This window comes from Amblyraja radiata, chromosome 46 (assembly GCF_010909765.2).
Source record: "Amblyraja radiata isolate CabotCenter1 chromosome 46, sAmbRad1.1.pri, whole genome shotgun sequence".
In the NCBI taxonomy this organism is placed as follows: domain Eukaryota; kingdom Metazoa; phylum Chordata; class Chondrichthyes; order Rajiformes; family Rajidae; genus Amblyraja; species Amblyraja radiata.
In genome coordinates, this window is record NC_046001.1 from 7530707 (window position 1) to 7552531 (window position 21825).

The 21825-nt window shown below is 43.1% G+C and overlaps 1 protein-coding gene across 1 annotated transcript in view; it reads left to right on the top strand.

The window, feature by feature from the left end:
• Positions 1–21471, top strand: part of LOC116968839 (ceramide synthase 6-like) — a 77676-nt gene extending 56205 nt beyond the window's left edge. Inside the window, exons 8-10 of the mRNA XM_033015803.1 lie at positions 1458–1564; positions 7486–7642; positions 16192–21471. Of these exons, the coding sequence (XP_032871694.1) occupies positions 1458–1564; positions 7486–7642; positions 16192–16410 (483 nt within the window). The 3' untranslated portion in view covers positions 16411–21471. The remainder of the gene's footprint in view (positions 1–1457; positions 1565–7485; positions 7643–16191) is intronic.
• Positions 21472–21825: the final 354 nt, after the last annotated feature.

A 21825-nucleotide genomic window follows, 5' to 3' on the forward strand; every position in this document is an offset into this window, starting at 1 on the left:
TCACACAAAGATTGTGAGTGGTCCTGATTATGTTGGTTACTTTCCTGAGTTAAGTGTGGATGGTATTGATTTGGGTGGGGCAGGTTGATTTGCATAATGAATTGGGATGTGTGAGAACTCTGCAATTTCTTCCAGTCTTGAGTGCAGAGCAGTTACCCATAACAAGCCGCGATGCAGCCCGATCGGATGCTTTTCACAATGTGTTTGTAGAAATTGGTAAGAGTCATTGAATACATGCCAAATTTCCTTCAGAGGAAGTAAAGGTATTGGTGTGCTTGGAGAAACAAGGAACTGCAGATGCTGGTTTACAAAAATGACACGGTGCTGGTATAACTTAGCAGGTCAGGCAGTTTCTCTGGAGAACATGGGTGCCATTTCAGGTCGGGACCGTTCTTCAGACTTCAGAAGAGTCCTGACCCGAAACATCACGTATCCATGTTCTCCAGAGATGCTGCCTGACCCGCTGAGTTACTTCAACACTTTGTCTTTTTTTTAATTGATGTGCTTTCTTGATTGTGGTGTTGAAATTGCTGGTGACAGTTATATCCAGGAACTTGAAGCTCTCAAAATGGGGTGGGGGCAGAAAGCTTAGGACTTGGCACCGAATTGAATTTGAGGTGAATGTATGTGACAGTGAAGGGACAAGTGTGCATGTCCGGTATGCAGTGGACAAAGTCTGAAGATTGGGTGAAAGTGTGTGGTTAGATGAATGCTGCAGGGCTGGAAAGCGATAGTTCAGGCCTCTGAAGTGGAATGGTTATGTTGCTGATTGCCTGGGACCTGGAAACCATGGTGTTTGGCGAAAACGTCAGCGAATGATGTGTGCTTTATGCTCTGTGACCTTGAGTTTCTGAATGAGTTGAAATCTGTTTTAGATGTAGCAGAGGAGGCTGTTCGCAGATGGGTAACATTTCTGGATTAATTTTGTGGAATCTTTTCTTTCCCAGCACTGGAAAGTATTTGGAAAATTGTGTGTGATCACTTGCAGATGCACACAATGTTGGAAATTTCTCAGCTGAAATTGTTTAGTGGTCTCGATTGTGGTTGAGGAGTAATGAGGCTCACAAAACAATCAAAGCATTTTGCTCCTCTCATGTTCATAGCACCCTCCAAGCAGCCCAGTGATGTATTGCTCGTTTTAATTGTCCGTACTCGCCACAATTTGCCCATTTACTCAACAGACAGTGCATAAAGCGGAGGTTGAAAATTACCTTTTCAGGTTGAGTCAAAGCTAGACTGAAGTAAGAGTACTGAGGGTTGGAGCAGAGCTGCCCAAATCTCAAATGTTCCAAATTAATCTCGAGTGTGCTGAGAATGACGCTATCCAAGGGACAGAGGGACTAGTTATCTTTTTCCATTTGGTGACAGTTTTCTCAGATGGCCTTGCTTTAATCTCCTGCCCCATCAACTCTGCGACACAGTGCACTAATGAGCTCTTTCTCTGTTTTGCCTTCCAGGCTGCTAAATTAGCCAATTACGCCAAGTATCAAAGACTTTGCGACTCATTATTTGTGATGTTTGGTTTTGTCTTCGTCAGCAGTAGGCTTGGCATTTACCCATTCTGGTGAGTAATAGCTGTGCTAGGGATGTTTGGACCTCTAGCTCAGATCCTGGGGAAGAGAGAAACTGATCTATAAGAATATCTCTGGTTGTCAATTTCTTTTTGATAGTTTACTTGGAAAAACGCACTTGCATTTTCTAAGATGTGTTGGGAATTATAGTGATGAAGCTTGGGGCATTTGGAAGAAAACGTTTCCATTTGATTGTATATGCCAGGTTGCTAGCTACATATTACATACTGTCTCCCTCCTAATGGCAACGCTGTAGAACTGAGCTAAAAAAACAAAAGTGGCTGGAGGAACAGGCAGCATCTGTGGAGGGAATGGACAGACTATGTTTCAGGCTTGTGAGCATTCTACAGACTCGAAACATCATCTGTCCATTCCTCCCACAGATGCTGCTTGACCCACTGAGTTACTCCAGCACTTAGTTTTTTTGCTCAAGATTCCAGCATCTGCAGTTCCTTGTGCCGCCTTTAGATCTCTATCGATCTAATTCATAAAATGAAGGGAGCAAGAAAATGTTTGTATCCTGAAGAGTCATTGCCATGACACACTGTCTCCACTCAGTCCAACAAAATAAGTCGCCATTATCATTGCCAATTAAAATTCTTTACAACATGCCCTCCCCTCCTCCTTAAAAAAGGACAAGAATAGCTGTGACTGGCAGCGTTAGAGACCCATTTAGTTCAATTTAGAGGTACGATGTGGAAGGCTCGTTCACGTTCAATTACCCATTCACGCCAGTTCCATGCTATCCCACTTTCTAATCTACACTCTACACACTATGGGGCAATTTACATAGGCCAATTAACCAATTGAACGTCTTTGGGACGTGGGATGAAACTGGAGCACCCAGAGGAAACCCACACGGTCACAGGGAGAATGTGCATACTCCACACAGACAGCACCCGAGGTCAGGATTGTACCCGGGTCTCTGACGCCGTGAAGCAGCAACACCACCAGCTGCGTCACCGTGCCGTACATTGAGGAAAGGTAGAATTAAAGTGTGATTTATTTTTTCCCAACGTGGACCTGACGGACAGAGTGGTCACCTCCTCCCTGGATATTTCCTCTGAATCTCTCCTATGATGAGAGGGCTGGCTGCAGTCTGGGAAAAGTGTAATCTACTCCTCCCTCTTTCTTTTTGTTTCTGCTTGTTTTGAGCATTGTGGCACTGTGTATGAAAAGATCTTGGTGCTGACAGTGTCACTGATGGTCAGAACAGCTGCATTGTAGATTAACAATGACTATTACTTTTTCTTCCTTACCAAATGGAGAGACTCTGAAGAGCAACATTAATTTTGTGTTCTGGAATATTTCCATTTTAAGTCCAGGTTCTGGTCTTGCTCCAAATGCTTTTTTGTCATCTGTTAGAGGATTGGAGTGCCAGCACGATCTGACATATCACCAAACTGCAAAGCCTGCCGTGAGTTGCTTTGCAAGTTTTCACAAGGCAATGAAAATTGATAATTGATTTGCTTTCCTACTTTTTTTTTTGTTTTATACGGGCTAAATTCTTGTGTCCCCGATTGCAGGATTTGGAGGGACCTGCCCTCACTTTATAACTGGTATGTTGTCGAGGCTCCCGCACCGCCTTTTCTGCGGTGTAGTGACTTTTCCTGTAACCTTATCGCAAATGTATTTGTTGAGACTGTCACTCAAGTGAATTCGCTGGTGATGTGTGAGAGCTGCAGGCTGCTCAGATCTGCTGGTCTCTGATAGGTTTACAAGATTAATGTGGAGCCAGGAGTTTATTTCACCATCAGCATCACACCCTGCAGCGCTGTGACATGCATATGCTTTTGCGGGGCACTGTGCAGAGTTGCAAGACCAGTGAAGCCGTTTAAAGTTGCCCACAACTTGTGTAGCATGTATAACTGGCTCCTGCTCCAAGTAGACAAATTCCTCATAGCTTCTCCTTGGAATTCGAAGGATCCTAATTGCCACGTTTGCTCAGCCCATTAAGTTTAACCAGGCTCCTAAACATCCCATTTCCCCTACAATTTTAATAGTCTTTCTGCGTTCCTGATGTGAGATTGTTCCAGGAAACAAATGAAGTATTTTAGCTGCCCATTCCCTCTGAGTCGTTGAGTGACTTGCTGTGTCCTTTGCGTTTTTCTCAAAATTCCAGCATCCACAGTTTCTTGTGTCTCAACTTTCCTTCTTTACACTTCCCCCTAGCCTGTCATCATAGCTGATCTTCAACCCCATGACATTTTCCTGCAAGATCCACAACTCTCGATGCCCTTAATAGGTGAAACTGTTAGTCACACAGCATGCAAACAGACCCTGTATCCCTCGATTGTCAAATGGTCCATCAATGTTCACCTTGAATACACCAGTTGGCTGAGTATTGCTGGTTGTCTTGAGTAGTGAGTTCCCAAGGTGGCCAAGATTGGTGGTGAGTTCTCAGGCTTCCTTTTGCTATACAACATCCATGCCTTAAAGTCTGTCTTCCTGTTAGCTGCCAAAGTGAAAATCATTTTATGCAACCCAGCTTCAAATGGGATTCTCAAACAGCAAATCTCCCGTGGTGCAGCAGATGTGAAAACTGTAGCTAAGGAAAACCAAGTATGTGGTGTGTACGGGTGATAATGAACTTGCTTTCACCATGTAAACACTTTCAGTGGTTTGATTAGATGTGATGTGCGAGCTGCTGTTACTGTTTTTGGTTTGATTGTGGTGCATGTACCCGAGCACATTCCAAGATCTCCAGCACCTCGTTCAAGTAGCTATTCCCAGATTGGAGAGCCTAGAATCACTTGCCAGTCAAGTTCAGACCAAGCAAATAAGTGCTGGCATACGTTCACATCTTGCAGTGGAGCCCAATGGCGTTCTTTCTCTTGCTTCCACATGTTCATCAGATCACTTATAGGTTATCAGGAGCAACAAGCCCAGCTAACCTGTATAGCACACAAAATCTCCTGTGCACGAAGAACGAAGACCAAATTTAGTAGCTTAGAAGATGGAAGGGGCAAAGTTTCAAGGAGATGAAGGGGCAAGTTTTGTTTTTGTTTTTTTTTTAACGTGCCAGGGGTGGTAATGGAGACAGATACAATAGTGGCATTTAAGAGGCTGATAGATGGGCACATGGATATGCGGAAAATGGATCATTTAGTTTAACTTGGCATCATGTTTGGCACAGACACTGGGGCAAAGGGCCTGTGACTGTGCTATACTGTTGTAAGATTGAAGATTAATTGAACCAGGGTAAACAAATGGAATTAATTCCCCATTTTAAGATTGTGCTTTTAAAAGAAAAATGATTAGATATTTCTGCCCACATTGACAATGGAAATTGCCGATGTAAATTTGTTGTTAACCTCCTCCCCTGCCAGTGATGGCAAGGCGGTATCTTTACTGGGAGGATGTAATTACAGAATAATGGATTTGCGTAGATAGTGTATATTATTAATGCCCAGTCCTGAATTAATGATAGTAAAGTTCACATGAAGTGCAGATGTAAGTTGTTTGTTAACGATAGCAATAGAAAGTGCTGTAAGACACAATATCTTTGTCTAACTACTCAAATTACTTGACTTTTTGCCAAAATTACCTTGTATGTGAGTTCTCAAAATGGATTGTAGTTTCAGTGCCCTGTAGCATCGTAATAACTGGATGATTCCCAGTCCAAACATTTATTCCATGATAAACTGAGCCACTGGGTTATATTGATTCAACTCTATCTGGTTCTGTTTTTACTGCCTGCATTTATGAGATGTTCCTGACGTTTTTTTTGAGGATTGCATTTCACGATTCTATCAGCTGCAGCTTTACTAACAGCAAGCTGACCAGTAACATCCCAGTTCCGGCAGTTTGTTGCTGTACACAGTGTTTCTTGCGTTAGCTGACCTGGTTCCAGCTATAGTCTGGGCTCCAGACAGAAGAATGCTGTGGAAAAACTTTGTGTTGTGTGCTGTCCAAGCAGATCATACCAAATGTAGTGGTTTTTCAGATAGCAAAGAAGGTTGTGAATGATTGCAGCAGGATCTGAATCGATTCGCCAGATGGGCGGAGGAATGGTTGATGGAATTTAATGCAGAGAAGTGTGAGGTATTGCATTTTGGGACATCGAACAAGAGCAAGACATACACAGTAAATGCCAGGCCTCTGGGTAATGTTGTAGAGCAGAGGGATCTAGGAATACAGGTGCATGGTTCCTTGAAGGTCGAGTCACAGGTAGATAAAGTGGTCAAAGGCTTTTGGCACTTTGGCCTTCATCAGTTAGAGTATTGAGTATAGAAGTTGGGAGGTCGTGTTGCAGTTGTATAAGACATTCGTAAGACCGCATTTAGAATATTGTGTTCAGTTCTGGGCACCATGTTATAGGAAATATATTGTCAAGCTTGAAAGGGTTCAGAAAAGATTGACAAGGATTTTGCCAGGACTAAAAGATGTGAGTTATAGGGATAGGTTGAGTAGGCTGGGTCTCTATTCCATGGAGCGTAGGAGGATAAGGGGAGATCTTATATTGGTGTACAAAATCATGAGAGGAATAGAGAGGGTAGATGCACAGAGTCTCTTGCCCAGAGTAGGGGAATTGAGGACCAGAGGACATAGGTTCAAGGTGAAAGGGAAAAGATTTAATAGGAATCCGAGGGGTAGCTTTTTCACACATGGGACAAGGGTGTATGGAACAAGTTGCCAGGGGAGGTAGTTGAGGCTGGGACTATCCCATTTTTTTAAAGAAACAGTTAGACAGGTACATGGATAGGACAGGTTTGGAGGGATATGGACCAAGCACAGACAAGTGGGACAAGTGTAGCTGGGACATTGTTGGCCAGAGTGGGCGAGTTGGGCCGAAGGGCCTGTTTCCACACTGTATCACTCTGACTAGGACCCATTTTACTGGTGCACCTGAAAATTAACCCTGATATTTGATGCTGGGCTTCATTCAGAATTGAAGGCTATAAACTGGAATTTATCTATGCCTCTGCCCATAAATGTGACTTGCCTTGGACCATGTAGTTTAATAGTTCATTCGTATTACTGTGAAAACGTTCTGCCCACTGGTATTGTTTTGCACGTCTAAAAATAACTCTGACCTGCTCCCATTTCTTCACATTAACAGGTCAGATGGTGCAAGGAAGGAAATGACCACACAAATGCCATCCAAACAATGACTCGATTATTCTCTGCATATAAAAGGGAGGGTGGATGAAAGAATGTACATGTATCTTTCGTTATTTCATTCATCAGAATTTCCAGTTTCTAGATATGCGGCGAATGTTTCATGGATGAGTGACATGTACTAATGGCATGCTCAAAACTGGGAGATTGTGGATACAGTCTCCTGTCCACTCAACACTGCCCACTCCTTTTGTAAAAGGGAAGCTGTGTGACTGTCGGATAGAATGGATTTTTGTCACAGCAAATAGTGGTAGTTAGCTTCAGTTATTCCTTCTCCCCACTCCGGTCTGGCAGAAGGTACAGAAGCTTGAAAGTGTGCACCACCAGACTTTGGAACAGCTTCTTCCCCTCTGTTATCAGACTTCTGTTGGGTCCTTCCATAAGCTTAGGGTACTGTTTGATTCACATTGTGAACACTGGACTCTAAGGATCTGATGTGCTACAATGCTGAGAACTATATTCTGCACTCTGTGTCTTTCCCTCTGCTTTACGTAGAGTCATACAGCACAGAAACGGGCTATTCAGCCCAACTCATCCATGCCCATCTAAATTAATCTCATTTGCTTGCATTTGGTCCATATCAATCTCAATCTAAACCTTTCCTATCAGTACCTATTGTACTTGAGTTTGATTGTATTGTATTTATGTATGGTATTATTTGATTGGATTGCAAAATGAAAATAAAATAATGTGGTATTCTTTAACTCTTAAATCAAATGCCTAAAAGGAAAATTGGATATTATCTCTGTCTATTGGAAAGTGAATATTTTGCATTGTTTAATTTAATTTGCAGGATTTTAAATACAACACTCTTTGAAAGTTGGGAGATCATTGGGCCATACCCCTCCTGGTGGGTCTTCAACGTGCTGTTGCTGCTACTACAGGTTCTACACGCCATTTGGTCATATCTCATTCTACGCATTGCATACAAGGCTGTCGTTAAGGGAAAGGTAATTTTGAAAACGTTTAGCAGTAGAGTTTTTTGTTGTTCTCGGCAGAAATTTACTATTTCTGATCATCAATTGTAGCTTCAACCACCAGGTCTATGTGAGACTTGCTAGTCTCCTTTGGGTGAGAAAGCTGGAGGTCTTGTGTAATGGGCATGATGAGTGGGGGTCGAAGGTGGTTGCAGAAGGCCCTGAGGGAGGGAGCAAAGGCTTGAGTTTCTGTAAGCCCTGTAATTAATTGACCTTCATCATCATCCTGCCAGACCCCACTTAGCTGAGAGACCCAGACCTGTGCTGTAACTTGAACCTTCTATATTACGGGCTCACTTAATCAGGCAGTGTATGTGTCTTGGTTGATCCGTGGATGAGGAAGAGTTGGGGGTTCAGAAACATGCATATCTATTCCTTGCTGATCTTGTGGAAACACCAATTGTGACTGTTAAAGTCTCAGTAGGACATTCTGGAAGAAGACTGGTGGTGGATATAAAGAGAACCAGTGTGTGCCTTCAGAACCATATATTTATAAACACGGGCTGGGGGGGGGGGGGGAGATCCCCGGAAAGGCAGTCTTGTAATTCCAAGGGAGTGTTATGGGGTTGGATGTAATCCAGTGTTAAACGGAGCGCCTCATCTGTGCCATCATGTTGACGTGATAACCATTATTGGAAGCAGAGCCAATAGTACTCTGGGTGACGGTAGTCACAGCCAGCATTACTCTGAGGGTCCTTGCCAAAGGCCTTCTGTGAATTGAGATAGATGTATTGCAGTACTCTTGTCTCGTCTTCTGCTAGATATTCAAAGAATTTGTGAAAATGGTCAGCAAAGGGTGTTCCTTTTCTAAAGTCCACGCTGATTATTCATTATGTAGCCCATTTCTCGAAGGCTTTCGTTTCTATTTAATCCCTGAGTAGAGGTTCCATAATTTTTTTCTCCTGCTGATAGCAAGTTGACTCGATAGTTGGCTTGCCATCTTCTATCGCTCTCTTTTCTTGGCTATCAGCCAGTTCTCTGACACTTACTGAATTATTAAATCTGTCATGGTGCCAAAGTTATCTCTTCCCTGGATTCTTTCAAAATGCATTGAAGTAATTGATCTGGAACGGGCATTGTATTCTCCTCCTGGTTTCTCTTTTTTTTTGCATAATAAAGTGCAATTATCTGTTCTAATTTTGTACGGCGATCATCTCGTTTTGGTCTGTCTACCTGGTAATGCTAAAGCAAAATAATTCTTCAATATTTTTGCATTTTGCGATTGTTAATTGTGACTTCAGTATGCCTATCCCATTCCAACTTTTCTTGCTATTTACATGCCTGTTGATTATGTTACAATTTGATTCCATGGCATTTTAACATCGTGTTAAATTCCCGTTCCCACTGTTTGCCCTCCCATTGTTTCTTTGACATCTGTTTGCATTCTGTCCTGTCCCGTTTGTACCTCCTTGCAGTCAGCTTTATCCTTGTGAATTTGTCATAGGAACGGGTCCTTCATCCCACCACATTCATGCTGGCCTTTTTGCATATCTACACTCAACCTATTTGCCTGCATTAGGATGGTATTATTCTGTGTCTGGCCTTTTGTGTCTGTCTAAATGCTTCTTAAACATAGTAATCATATCTGATTCTACCACCCCCTTAATCCACGGTTTGTTAATCGTTATATTGTTCATTTATAACAAATACATAATTCTTGTACTCTTAAACCATTTGAAATGTGGTTCATTGTATTCTATGTTATTCCTTACCAATATTGTTACCCAAAATTGTTTTGATAGCCTCTCATAATTGAGCTTTTCTTTGGTCCATTGCCCCACACTTTGTCATTTTCAATTATTATTTTAGAATGTATTATATGGTCACTATTGCCTTAATGTTCCCCACTTCTATATCTATGGTTCATTCTCTATTACAAAATTTGGTAGCAAATACTCTTTCAGTGGTCTGAACAATTAATTTGGGGTTAGCTGAGAATCTGCATTTAAAAAAAAAATCTTTTTTGCATACATCTGCTGTTGGTGGTCTGGAGATGAGCCTATGGCTGGATTGATTCTGACTGTCTTATACTGCGTCACTTTTTTTCCCCTCCACCATTATATTATCTTTTAGGTGCAACCAGTGTAGTCTTTCAAGAGACTGAGCACTGTTGCTCCCTTAAGGGCAACCAAAGATGGGCAGTAAATACTCTCACCAGCCATACCCAAATCCCATAAATGAATGCAAAGGATTGCTTGGCATTAAGTGCCATTTTTACAGAGGGTTGAGACCCGATTTGGTTTGTTAATATATTTAACCACAAGAAGCACTAGGTTTGTGATCTTGTGCTTGCCGCCACTCACTACCATCTTGCTCTTTATAGACTGGCACAAATAACGTACCCAGCAAAGGCACAGGACCTCTGACTGAATTTACCAGGGGCACGTAGCTGGTTGCACTCGCTCTGCCTGAAGGTTCTGCCCATGTCGGTGGTGCCTCACTAACATTAGTGGGGGGGGAGGGAGAAATCTCAGAGTGCCTCTGCGTGTTTCCGTGGGAACAGGATGTGGGGAGGGTGAAGAAGAGATTGTTTTCAAAAATATTTTGAGGTTAATGTCTGATGTGGTTCCTTTGTAATGCCACTTGCATAAGTGTGACCCTGGAATACACATACAGCCCTGTTTCACTGATCAGTACGCTAGATACTTTGAATGTCAACTTTCACCAACTAACAGCAAGCAGCACTCTTGTTGTCCATGAGACCCAGCAGAACACCAACCAGTGCCACACGCTCTCTGTCCTGGCCGATCTCATATTGTAAACCTGCCAATTGAATGAACATTTTATACATACTGACCCTCTGCAAGCTCAACTAGCTATTTTATTTTCTTCTCACTTTCTGTCGGGTTTGACTGAAAGAAAAGTTTCGAAACGATAGCGATTTTCTTTTTCGCACCTCTCTATTGAAGCCATTATTTTCCTCCCACTTAAAATTATAATTGAAAGTCAGACATGGACTATTTTTTAGTTGAATTTTAACTGACTCGCTGGATTTTTGCAAGATTCAGTATTCCAGGCTTTCACTTGAATACAGGAGCAATAGATTCAGACTGATGCCAGCGGTGGATGCATTTGTAATTCACAACTCTGCTCTCCGATCGTGGGCCCGCAGCTGTTCTTGGTGTTGCGTTTCTTCTGTGTGTTTCTGTGTATATGTAACTCTGCAAGAATTTCTTGAGCAGCTTTTCTGTGGTGCAAGATGTGGTTTCATTTTTGTTTCTGTCTCTTCTTCCCCCACCCTTTTGTTGTTTGAATTCTCTTTCTATCACTGTACACTGGGAAGCGGGACCTTTTGCATGTAAGTGTTGCAACTGTTGGAGTCAGCTGCCTGACTATTTCGCTGTGTGCAACCCTCCCCTGCTTTGCATGGCTAAGTAGCTTTGCTGAAATGTACCACTGTGCTACAATGCCCTTCTGCTTTGCAGCCTGAAGTAACAGCATGGGACCACCTGAACAGCCAACTAGTGGCTGTAACCACTGCCAGTAATTAACTTCATGCTGCTTTACCGGTCACCAAAAATGAAATCATACTGATATCCTCGGCCATTCTTTGCACAAAGCTTTCCATTTATCCTGCTATGGCTTTAATATTTTGAAAATTTGGGCACCAGCAACTATCTCATCTGAGGCCATTCCACTGTTGGGGATTTCCAGCTGTTTTTTAAAACGTGGATTTAACATGCTGTTTTTTGAGCTGATTGATACTTTATTATCACATGTGACATGTCACATTGAAATTCTTGGTTTTACATACCAAACACAAGGTATGCAAAGAGTCACTTAAAGGGCACTGACAAAGCTACAGAGTGTTCATTATATCTTTATTTATTTATTTATTTATTTATTTATTTATTCCGGACAAGTAAAGACATTAACGACATAAATATTAACAAAATCGAAATTATCAAACAATTGGACATTACAATCAATATTTACAAAGCAATGAGAAGAACAAATGATAGTGCCCAATGGTCCCCTTTTGTTCTCGGCCGCCTCACCCCCATGCCGGGTCCCCCTTTGTTCTCGCAAGTGTGAGCTGCCCAATTTGTTAATGATTCCACTGCCTTCCCTGGTCTTCTCACACAGGATGGCAAAGCTTCAACTCCAACCCTTCCTTTCTGCTGTTAATTGTTCTCCAGTGCCATTAAAGGCACTGAGGTCTGATGAGAGCTGCAACCTTGGCCTGGCGTTCCTGGTGGTGAGCAGGTCACGAGGTGCTCAGTTCAAGGGGTTTAGATTAAGTGGTGTATTGTGGGGGCTGGAGGTGGAGGCTGATCTCGTAACCTGGAGCAGATTCCCTCACCACTGATGCCCCAAGCATCCCCACAACCAGACCAGCCATGTAAACAACGTGGCTACGAGCTGGTCAGAAACTCTGGATCCTGTAACAGGCACCAATTCTCCCCCCACCCAGGCCCCTCTGCATTTGCAGAGTTTTGTTTTTGAGAGAACATACACAGTAGAGAGATGCTGGCTAATAAAGCTGCTAAATATCCTACTCTTGTTCTGCTCCATGGCCCAGGTGTTACTGCGAGAAATAACTGCTCAATCCCTAAAGGAAACCTTGCCGAACATTTACTTGTTAGATCCACAATTCCCTTCTGTGTTTACTCCTACCTTGACGTTTAAAAAAAAATAATCTACTTCCATTCCAATCAAGAGTTATTTTAATATTCAACTTGACTAAAATTAATCACCCCCCACCCCCAAAAAAAATATCTCCATCTGTTTGGGGACGGGGGAAAAAGTAAAGCTCTTGACATTTCCAAACTAATTTGTTATTTCATTTGAGTGACTTTTTTTGTATCTGAATGAGTTAATTCACGTGTAAATACACTTTATCTCGTATCTGTTAACATTGTTTCTGACAAATTTAACTGGGCTGCTTTTTGGATTTAAAAAAAAAGATGTCTTATCTGAATTAACATGCCAAAGTAAATATTTTCTTAAAGTGATGGAGAGAAAGTGGCCTTTTACAGTTACATGCCATCTTTAGATGATGCCTCTGTCCCCCCTGTTGGTCGGCCTGTCTGAACCAGGCACTGAGACTGAGACAAGGGAGAGGACGGGAGGCATCTTTCCCACCGTTGGATGGGGCTTGGCTTCTGTTTGGCTCCCTCCCACACTGGCATAAGAGGCCAAGTACTTGTCATGCTGGCCTGGAAAATTCACTCATTCCTTTCCCCTTCCTGTACAAAACATTAATCAACAATTGACACGTTAAAAAAACATGAATTTTCCTGCATTAATGAATAGAACTTAGCTCTTCAGAAGGGAAAGGCAGATCGTTTGTTGTATAATGGGGCTGGTAAGCGACTCTCTTCACCAATGTTTTATGCATCAGTTTTGTATCTGTTTCACCAAAATAGTTTTGTGATTCAAGATTCAATTTAATTGCCACATGTACCAATTAAGATACAGTGAAATTTGAGTTGCCATACAGCCATACTAAGTAAAAAGCAAAAATACACACAGCACATAAAATAAAATTTAACATAAACATCCACCACAGTGGAATCAACATTCCTCACTGTGATGGAAGGCAATAAAGTTCAGTCATCTTCCTCCTTTGTTCACCCGTTGTCGAGGCCTTTGAACGGGGCCGTTGCTGACGGCCCGCTGTTCAAGCCCTCTCGTCAGGATGATCGAAACTCCAGCGTCGGGATGGATCTGAACATGGAGCTCCTGAGTCAACCGCTGCTTCACAGGCCCCGCGGTCGGAGCTCCAACACTGGCGATCCTCGGCAAAAGATCCCAGGCAGCAATGGTAAGTCCGCGCTGCATCCGTGGCTTGAAGCTCCGGGCTGGTCTCCAGGAAAGGCCGCATCACTCCACGTTGTAGGCCGCAAAGGGGGGGGGGGGGAGAGAGGAGATGCGACATGGCGAAAAATTGCATCTCCATCGAGGTAAGTGACTGAAAAAGGTTTTCCACAATCCCCCCCCCCCCCCCCACATAAAACATACCAAGAGACATTAAAACAAACATTCAAGACATACTTAAAATAATAAAAACAGAGAAGTGACAAGATAGACTGCTGGCGAGGCGGCCATTACGGGCGCCACCCGGTGGCACCTGCATCTCAGAGATCCAAAATGCGATGAGATGTGTGCAAATGTGTGTATCATTCCCTGTGCCATAATATAAATCTACATTTTTTTAAAACTTAGAAACATAGAAATTAGGTGCAGGAGTAGGCCATTCGGCCCTTCGAGCCTGCACCGCCATTCAATATGATCATGGCTGATCATCCAACTCAGTATCCCGTACCTGCCTTCTCTCCATACCCTCTGATCCCCTTAGCCACAAGGGCCACATCTAACTCCCTCTTAAATATAGCCAATGAACTGGCCTCAACTACCCTCTGTGGCAGAGAGTTCCAGAGATTCACCACTCTCTGTGTGAAAACAGTTTTTCTCATCTCGGTTTTAAAGGATTTCCCCCTTATCCTTAAGCTGTGACCCCTTGTCCTGGAACTTCTGTCTGTGTTTCTAAGTTTTAAAAATTATTGAATATTTTTCATGCAACGGGAGTTTTTACACAGTTGCAAAGATGGCCTTCAAAAACTGGAATTCTGTTCGGGCAAATCCTCTACTAAAGCATAGTTTTATGTGTGTTCACCCCCTGAGGAGTTGGAAATTCTGGCATTTCCATGAGGGATTCATTCCTCAGTGTGCTTTGTGCAAGCTGCCTTTCAGTAGGCTTTCCTGTTTAACATACCAGCAGACGAGAAGCATGTGCTGTGGGAAGCAGGCTGACCACCTGGGAGGAGCCCGAGGAGCCCGAGGCACATGAGCGACTGATGCAGAGAATGTGACTGCTTGCAGCCTGGCCTGTTGCAGACTGCCACCTGCTGGCTTGTGTGCAAGGACAATTCAATTCAATTCAATTCAATTCAATTCAATTTATTGTCATTTGGACCCCTTGAGGTCCAAACGAAATGTCGTTTCTGCAGCCATACATTACAAACAAATAGACCCAAGACACAACATAATTTACATAAACATCCATCACATTGCTGTGATGGAAGGCCAAAAAAACTTCTCTCTCCACTGCACTCTCCCCCCCGATGTCAAAGTCAAAGCCCCTGGCGGGCGATGGCGAATTGTCCCGCAGCCATTAAAGGCACGCCGGGTGATGCAAGGCCGCGCACCGGGTCTTGGTGTTAGAGCCCCCGGCGTGCGCTCCAGAGACCCGCCGCCATTCCAAGCTGCGCGGGGCGGTGCTGTAAGGCCCCGCTCCAGGTGCTCTTCAACCCCGCAACTCGGGCGGGAGAAGTCGCCGCTGCGGAAGCCCCGAAAAGCGGTCTCCCTCCAGGGACCCGCGGGCTCCCGGTGCCGCCCGCCAAACCCGCAGTTGTAAAGACTACATTTTACTGTATCCTTTGCACCAGACTCAGGAACACCCTCTATGCCCCCTGCTGGTCCACTGGTGCTAGTGGCATCGATGTGGCCAGCGAATCCAAGAGTGAATGAGACTTCTGAGTTGCTACCTGCTGTGCCCTTTCTCAAAGAGCCAACCATATAACAACACTCAGTTATTGCTTATGATTTTTATTTTTAAAGTGTGATTATCAGTGTTCTGCAGAACTGGCTTTGTCTTCAACTGATTATAAATTCACAAGTTTTAAACTGGTGTTGCTTGGGAACCGCAGTGTAGGAAGCCGTTTGACCCATCACCATGTGCAATCTAGTCAGTCCATTCCCACAGCTCTGTTCACAAGAGTCCTGCACATTTTTTTGGTTAAAGTCCCTTTCTATAAGTGCTAGCATTGGCTTCTGCCACCTTTTCAGGCAGTGACATTTATATCTGGAATCCAGACACTGAAAAAACCTGAAACTCTGTTTCTCTCTCCACAGATGCTGCCTGACCTGCTGAGTGTATCTAGCATTTTCAGCTTTTATTTTGGATTTGCAGCATCTGTAATTTTTTTTGTTTAATTTGTATTTAAAGTGAATTCCAAATCGCCGCTGCTTGTTGTGTGGAAATATTTTATTACGTCTCCTTTAGCTTATTTTGCCGCTTGCCTTAATTTTGTCCCGTTGCTCTTGATTCTTCTATGAATGGAGACGGTTTATTTCCCTTCTATCGCTATCGAGACCCTCTTGAATACTCTTATTAAATCACAAATGACTTCTGACAGGACCGTTCAGTAGTCTGATAACGGCGAGGAAAAAGCTGTTCCTGAGTCTGGTGCAAAGGATACAGTAAAATGTAGTCTTTACAAAAGTGTTCACTTTCTCTTGCTGACTTAAGTTTCTCAGAGGTTGACCGGTGGGGTGGGGAGGCTGGATAACTGCTGGGGGTGAGGGGTGGTGCTGGGTGAATGCCGGTGGTGAATCCCTGTGAAGCATCTGGAATCTTCTGCCAACTCCTTCGGTGGCCAACTTCGACTGAAATCGAAGAAAAGTTTTTAATCTTGGTTTGTAGCCTAGGACCAATGCTGGTTGTATTGCCCGATTCCGGCTTTTGAAACTGCCGACAGTGGTGGGTAAATAGTATTCCAACTCTTTCTTCCATCCAGGTCTCCAAGGACGATCGCAGTGACATTGAGAGCAGCTCCGATGAGGAGGACGCCTTGACCAATGGCACAAAGCTTCATCACCACAGCCCTTTCAAAGGAACCACCAATGCAAATGGGACCAACGGGCATCTAACCACTGGAACATGGGTGGGAGACCATTACATGGCGTCCTCACGGACTATGTGTAACGTGGGTGAGGTACAGAAAGGACAACCTTGATGGAAAACTTCCCAGCACTGGACATTTTTATTTTTAAAAGAAAGATATATAAAGAACTGTATGTTGCTGCATGGGATCTGAGCCCACCTGTCTGCTCGGTAACGTACACCTGCAAGGTGCCCAGTCATTTTGAAATCTTTCGTTGTTTTTGCTTTAGCAATATGAGAAATTGAAGTGCAGCTTTAAATGAGAAGGGTGGGGGGGGTGCTGTGAATGCGCCTGGCCCCTCTTTCCTCCCCCATTTAACCACCTGCACAGCTTTCAATGGGGATTGTGCAATTTGTCGAATTGCTAAAGGTTGAGTTTACATTTCAGGCCAGTGTTATTGTCGTTATATTTTTGTAATTATTTTGGATTTGGGGAGGGGGGACGGAGGGAAAATAAGCAAAACGAAAGACCCAAGTTGAACTGTGGGGATTGTGTGATCAGTTGCGGGTGGTGGGCATTGAATGAAGTGGAGTGGTAATGCAGGGAATATTGGGCAGAGTGGCATCATTGGTTGGTGTCTGAGCACTTGCCAACCCTGGCATGGGTATTTTTATAGAAAAGAATAGTTGTTTGCTAAATCCAAAAAATCAGGAGAGTTCATGGGCAAGGGTCCAAATGGTCACTTTTGTAGTGTCATTCCACTGTTGACTAAATGTTGAAACAGGTGCATGTGTGTGTCTCGAGGAGAAGCCTGGAAACGGGATATGAGCAGAGGAAATGTCTTTGCTCACTTCTACATGGAGTGGTCGGTTAACTCGCTTCAGTTTGATGCAGTCTTGTCCTATGTGGTTTGCAGAGCAGAAGGAGACTATAACGTTGGCCACTCCGGGTGCTCTTCATTGGCTCCATGGCACATTTAAGGCTGGCATTGCCGGTGCTACCACAGTGGATTGAAGCTTTGACAAATTTTCACGGACAATTTTTTTCTACTTCTAGAGACAATTCTCTGAAGTAAAAGATTTAATGTACTTTTTATTGCTTTCTCTTTCCCCTCCACCCATTCCTGCTCCCCAGAGCGACGGTTTAACTTTTTTACGTTTTACGGCCTCTTGTTGCTTCATTGCTCTGGAGGACTCTAGATTTAAATTTTTTTTTAATTACCTTGCAAAAAGCAATCCACCCAACTGAATTTGATTTATTTTCAATTTTAAAAGTGTGTTAGAAGGTGCTTTAATCTGATGCTGGTCTTGCTGAACTCCTGGTGTACAAGATTGCTTTTTAAACTTTTCCACATTTCCCTGCAATAACTGTTCAGGTGTCTCACTCAATGTGGATTGTGTTAAGCTAGAGTTTGTGTGATAACTCTTCCAAAATACTTTGCAAGTTGCAGCATTTGTCTTTTTAAACTTAACTTTAAAGAAGACCCTCCTTGCACTGTGGTTTCAGCTGTGCCAAATGCCTCTTCAAAGGAAAAGAGATGATCATTTTCAGCAGTGGTACGATCAAAGTTCTGGTGACTAAGCTGGCGGGGCGCCGTGTAAATACAGAATTGGGGGAAATTTGAAGATGGTTAAGTGAACCTGATTATTTTTTTTAAATGAAGACTGAAATTGTATTGATGTAATACAAATACACAATGCAATAGAGTTTTTTTAAATTCCACATCAGGCTCTGGAAGTTGAGAAGCGATTTTTGATATCTTCACAACTGATGCTGGGTGTCACACCTCGCCAAGTCTATGGACAGGTCCAAATTAAATTAAGATGGCAGTCTAGCAAAAAAGAGACATCTGTCTGAATATAGTTTCTTGTAAACTGCTGTCCATACAAGGATCCACCTCCCACCCACGTGAAAAGTGGAACCTTGACCCCCAGCTAGCCTGCACTTGAAGCCTCTGCTGACTGTGCCATCCTGCTCCCCTTGTCATTGACTGCGGTGAGATGCGCCAGCTTTGCTTGTCCTCCGAGGCCTGAGCTCTGACAGTAACTGGTGTTGTTCCCTGATCGGTGGTCTGTAAACCGCAGACCCTGCTAACACCGATTTGGCTATTATTGGTTGTGTGTTTATTGGGGATTTTTTAAATGATGTGCGTTAAAATATTGATCTGCCCAGAACACAGTTTCTGCAGCAGTGATGAGTTTGTGTTTTGGGGAAAATAGAAAATGTCATTTGTAAATGGGTTGTGCTGTATTTCTAACCAGCCAGCCCAAGCTCTGTCTGATTAGGATGTGAACTGATTTGTGTTGCTTTCTGCAGTTTGAACTCTAGCAAGGACCCTAATGTGGAATGACCATAAAGGTGTCAGTTTGGACTCTTTATCTATAGCAAAAAAAACCACAGTAAGTTCAGTGCAATTTGACCTGCAAACAATTGCTGGAATCTGCTCAAAATCCTTTCAAAGTGGTTTTATTCTTGCTGATCAACATCCAAAGGATTGTGAGAGATGCCTTAAAACCATGTAGCCCTTGGCCAGAAGCTGAACTGTTTGCCGGCTTATCTTGCTGAGGCAGAACTTTAATAATAAGTGTCTTCAGGACAGGACTGTTTAAAGTCCACTGTATAAGCCACCTTTTATAAACTACAGGATTGCGTTTGTTTTGTTTGGTATTTTAGCAATCACAATCACAAATAACACTGATTTAAAAACAAAAACAAAAAAAAAATCTTCATTGTGGGGTATAAAATGAATAGGATTTTTTTTTTTAATTACTCTTCTGCAATTGCCCTTCCCTTTTGGATTTATGGAGGAAGCTGTGTGCTGTGCCCATAGCATCTTGCTCTGGTGATTGTGTGGAAACCCTAAACTCTGGTTTATCTTCAAACTGTTGATTAAGTGAGACTGCTGGGCCAGTTCATGGACTACTTAATGGAGAAATGGGAGGAAATTGAAGATATTTGAATTCTGTAATAAGTTTGTGAGCATTCTACATTGTAACCTGGTGAAGATGACATTGCCCGCTTTGGATCAGGTCAAATTTGCCACTGAGTCTGGAAGAATCAGGTTCAAGCAGGTTGTCATATTGGATCTTTAAGAGGGAACATTGTTGTGGGTAGCATGACCTGTGAAATTGGTGTAAAGTACTCCCTATACTATGTTGTATTATCTTGTCTGAGGTCATACTTGAACCCATACAGATGTGGTCTTGATTTGCCAGTTTTTGTGCACAGCAGCCCCAATGAGATGATTTGTCCCTGCTCCATTCTGATGCTGTCTTCTGTCTCTGCTCTGGCCACCCCACTGCTGTGCTCTTGAGCATGATCCATCAGGCACATTATTGAGCTGGGCTGGTGGGCTGGCTGCTCCCCGACTAGACACAACCAGAGGAAGGAAGGAAGGAAGGCAAATGGAAGCTATAGCTCTGTGGGAACTGTTATTTGGGAGGAAAACGATATACTTTTATTTCCACAATGCACACCTCACCTGTGCAAGTATAATGAGTTTTGTGACTAAAGCAGATTGATGTTGTTGATTAAGTAATGAGAACAGTTTGAAAATTTTACAGGATACTGAATTAGTGTTTCCTCACTCCTCTTTGAGCACGGCACTTGTAAGTGCCGTGATTGTACGGTTGAAATATACGTTCATTTTTGCTATTTTGTGCTAGTTGATACTAATGTCTTCCTCCACTGGTTAGCTCAGCCAGGCTGGGGCTCCTCATTGTTTCTCTTTTGTTTATGGGGTGATGGAATATTGTATCACACAGTGGTCATTGCTCCAGAAATTCTATCCAGTCACTTTTTTAGTTCTGACTTTTATAGTGCCACCCTGTGTCTGCACAGAAACTGATTCAAATGTCTGACACCCATATTGCTGTGAATGAAGTGGATGTTTCTAGATTACATTGCCATGATGCTAGCTGGGATGGAGTTAGGACTGATGGATCCACTGACTGAGCTGGAGATTACTAGAATAAAAGTTTAAAATTGCAAACTGGACCTTGTTTTGGATAAGGTGACTGTGTGGCAATGCTTACTTTATTAAACGCAGTTGATATCATTCCCTAGAATGGATTGCTTGTTAATTTTTGTAATACTCTACTGGACCAGTCATGCTGTAACTGAACTTAAAGTATGTGATGTGTAAGATTTATCTTGTTATTGATGGCTTGTACTATGTTGACTGCTGTTTCTTGGTAGATAACTGTGGTTTGGCACTGCATATCTTTACAGCAATTATGTTATCCTTGATTTTTTTTAGCCCTAGGATTGCCACCACCTCTGACACTCTGGTTTGAACCCTGCTAAGCTGCAGTGCCTGTGGTTTTTTTTTCATTGATTGGATAAAAATCTATAGAATTAGCTGATTTTTATTTACTAGAGCCACTGGCTCCGTTTGTGACCGATTTTCCCGATGTGTATCTAAAGTGCAGAAAACGGGAAGAGCTCAGAGTTGATCAACAATGTGGGAGCACAAAACCTGACAGAAAATAAAAATACCAGGGATCACACTGCAAGCTCCTGTGTGAGGTATGTGAATTGTACAAGTGCCACCCAGCAAAACCTGGAGCCTGCAGGGTTGCTGAGTAAGCAGCACTACCCGCTAAACCATGCAGGTCTGCTTGGGTCGGGGACGGTGTTAGTTTTTGTTACACTCTGCATATTCCCTTGTGGTGTTACGGTTACTGACAGAGGCAAAAGCCGGCTTGTGTCTACCAGGCCTGTTGTGTTGGATCTGGAATACTGCCTGATTTGGTTTGTTCTTGTGTTGAACTGTTAATCTTGCTATAGAACGTTACTTTGCAGCTTTGATGTGCTTGATTCAGCCCAATCCTGCATTGCGGATTAAACCGAGTTATTGATCAGCCTCGGCCAGGCTGCAACACGATGGAAGATTGAGGAGAATTTATTTGGCTCTACCCTGCTTCCTGAGCCAAACACCCCAGTGACTAGATCAGAGTGGCGTTAGCAACGAGAGTGATTTGGGGAGGGGTGGGGGAGAGTGTAGGACAACTTTGTTAATTAAAGTACCGAAATTGCCTTGCATTTTGAATCAATGCATCAAAATTTTTATCAATACAGACTCGTGGTTTGCTAGATGACAAGCTGTGGATGTGTTGGTGGAGGTAGTTCTTGTTAATTCAATGTTTTTTTTACTGGACACATTGCAATAAAAATGTAATTCAATATTTTAAATGGAATCTTTCATTTTTAATTTCTGCTCTCACCAGCAGCACAGCATCACCATCCCTCAAATCTCCCTTACCCCTCCCAACTTGCCCTTCCTTGGCCCACCCCAACTAACCCCTAACCCACCCACTCACTGCATTACCCTCCCCTTACCCCCCCCCCCCCCCCATATCTACTCCACACCTATAAGATCAGAGTCCAACAATGTCTCGTCATAATCATCATCTGCACTCGACAATATACTCTTTCACGAGAAGTGGTAAAAGTCATTGACCGAAACGTTAACCACTTCTCCTGAGGACGGAGGAATTTTCCACTCAACTTTTAAAACAAAACCGATTTAAAAAATGATAATACACA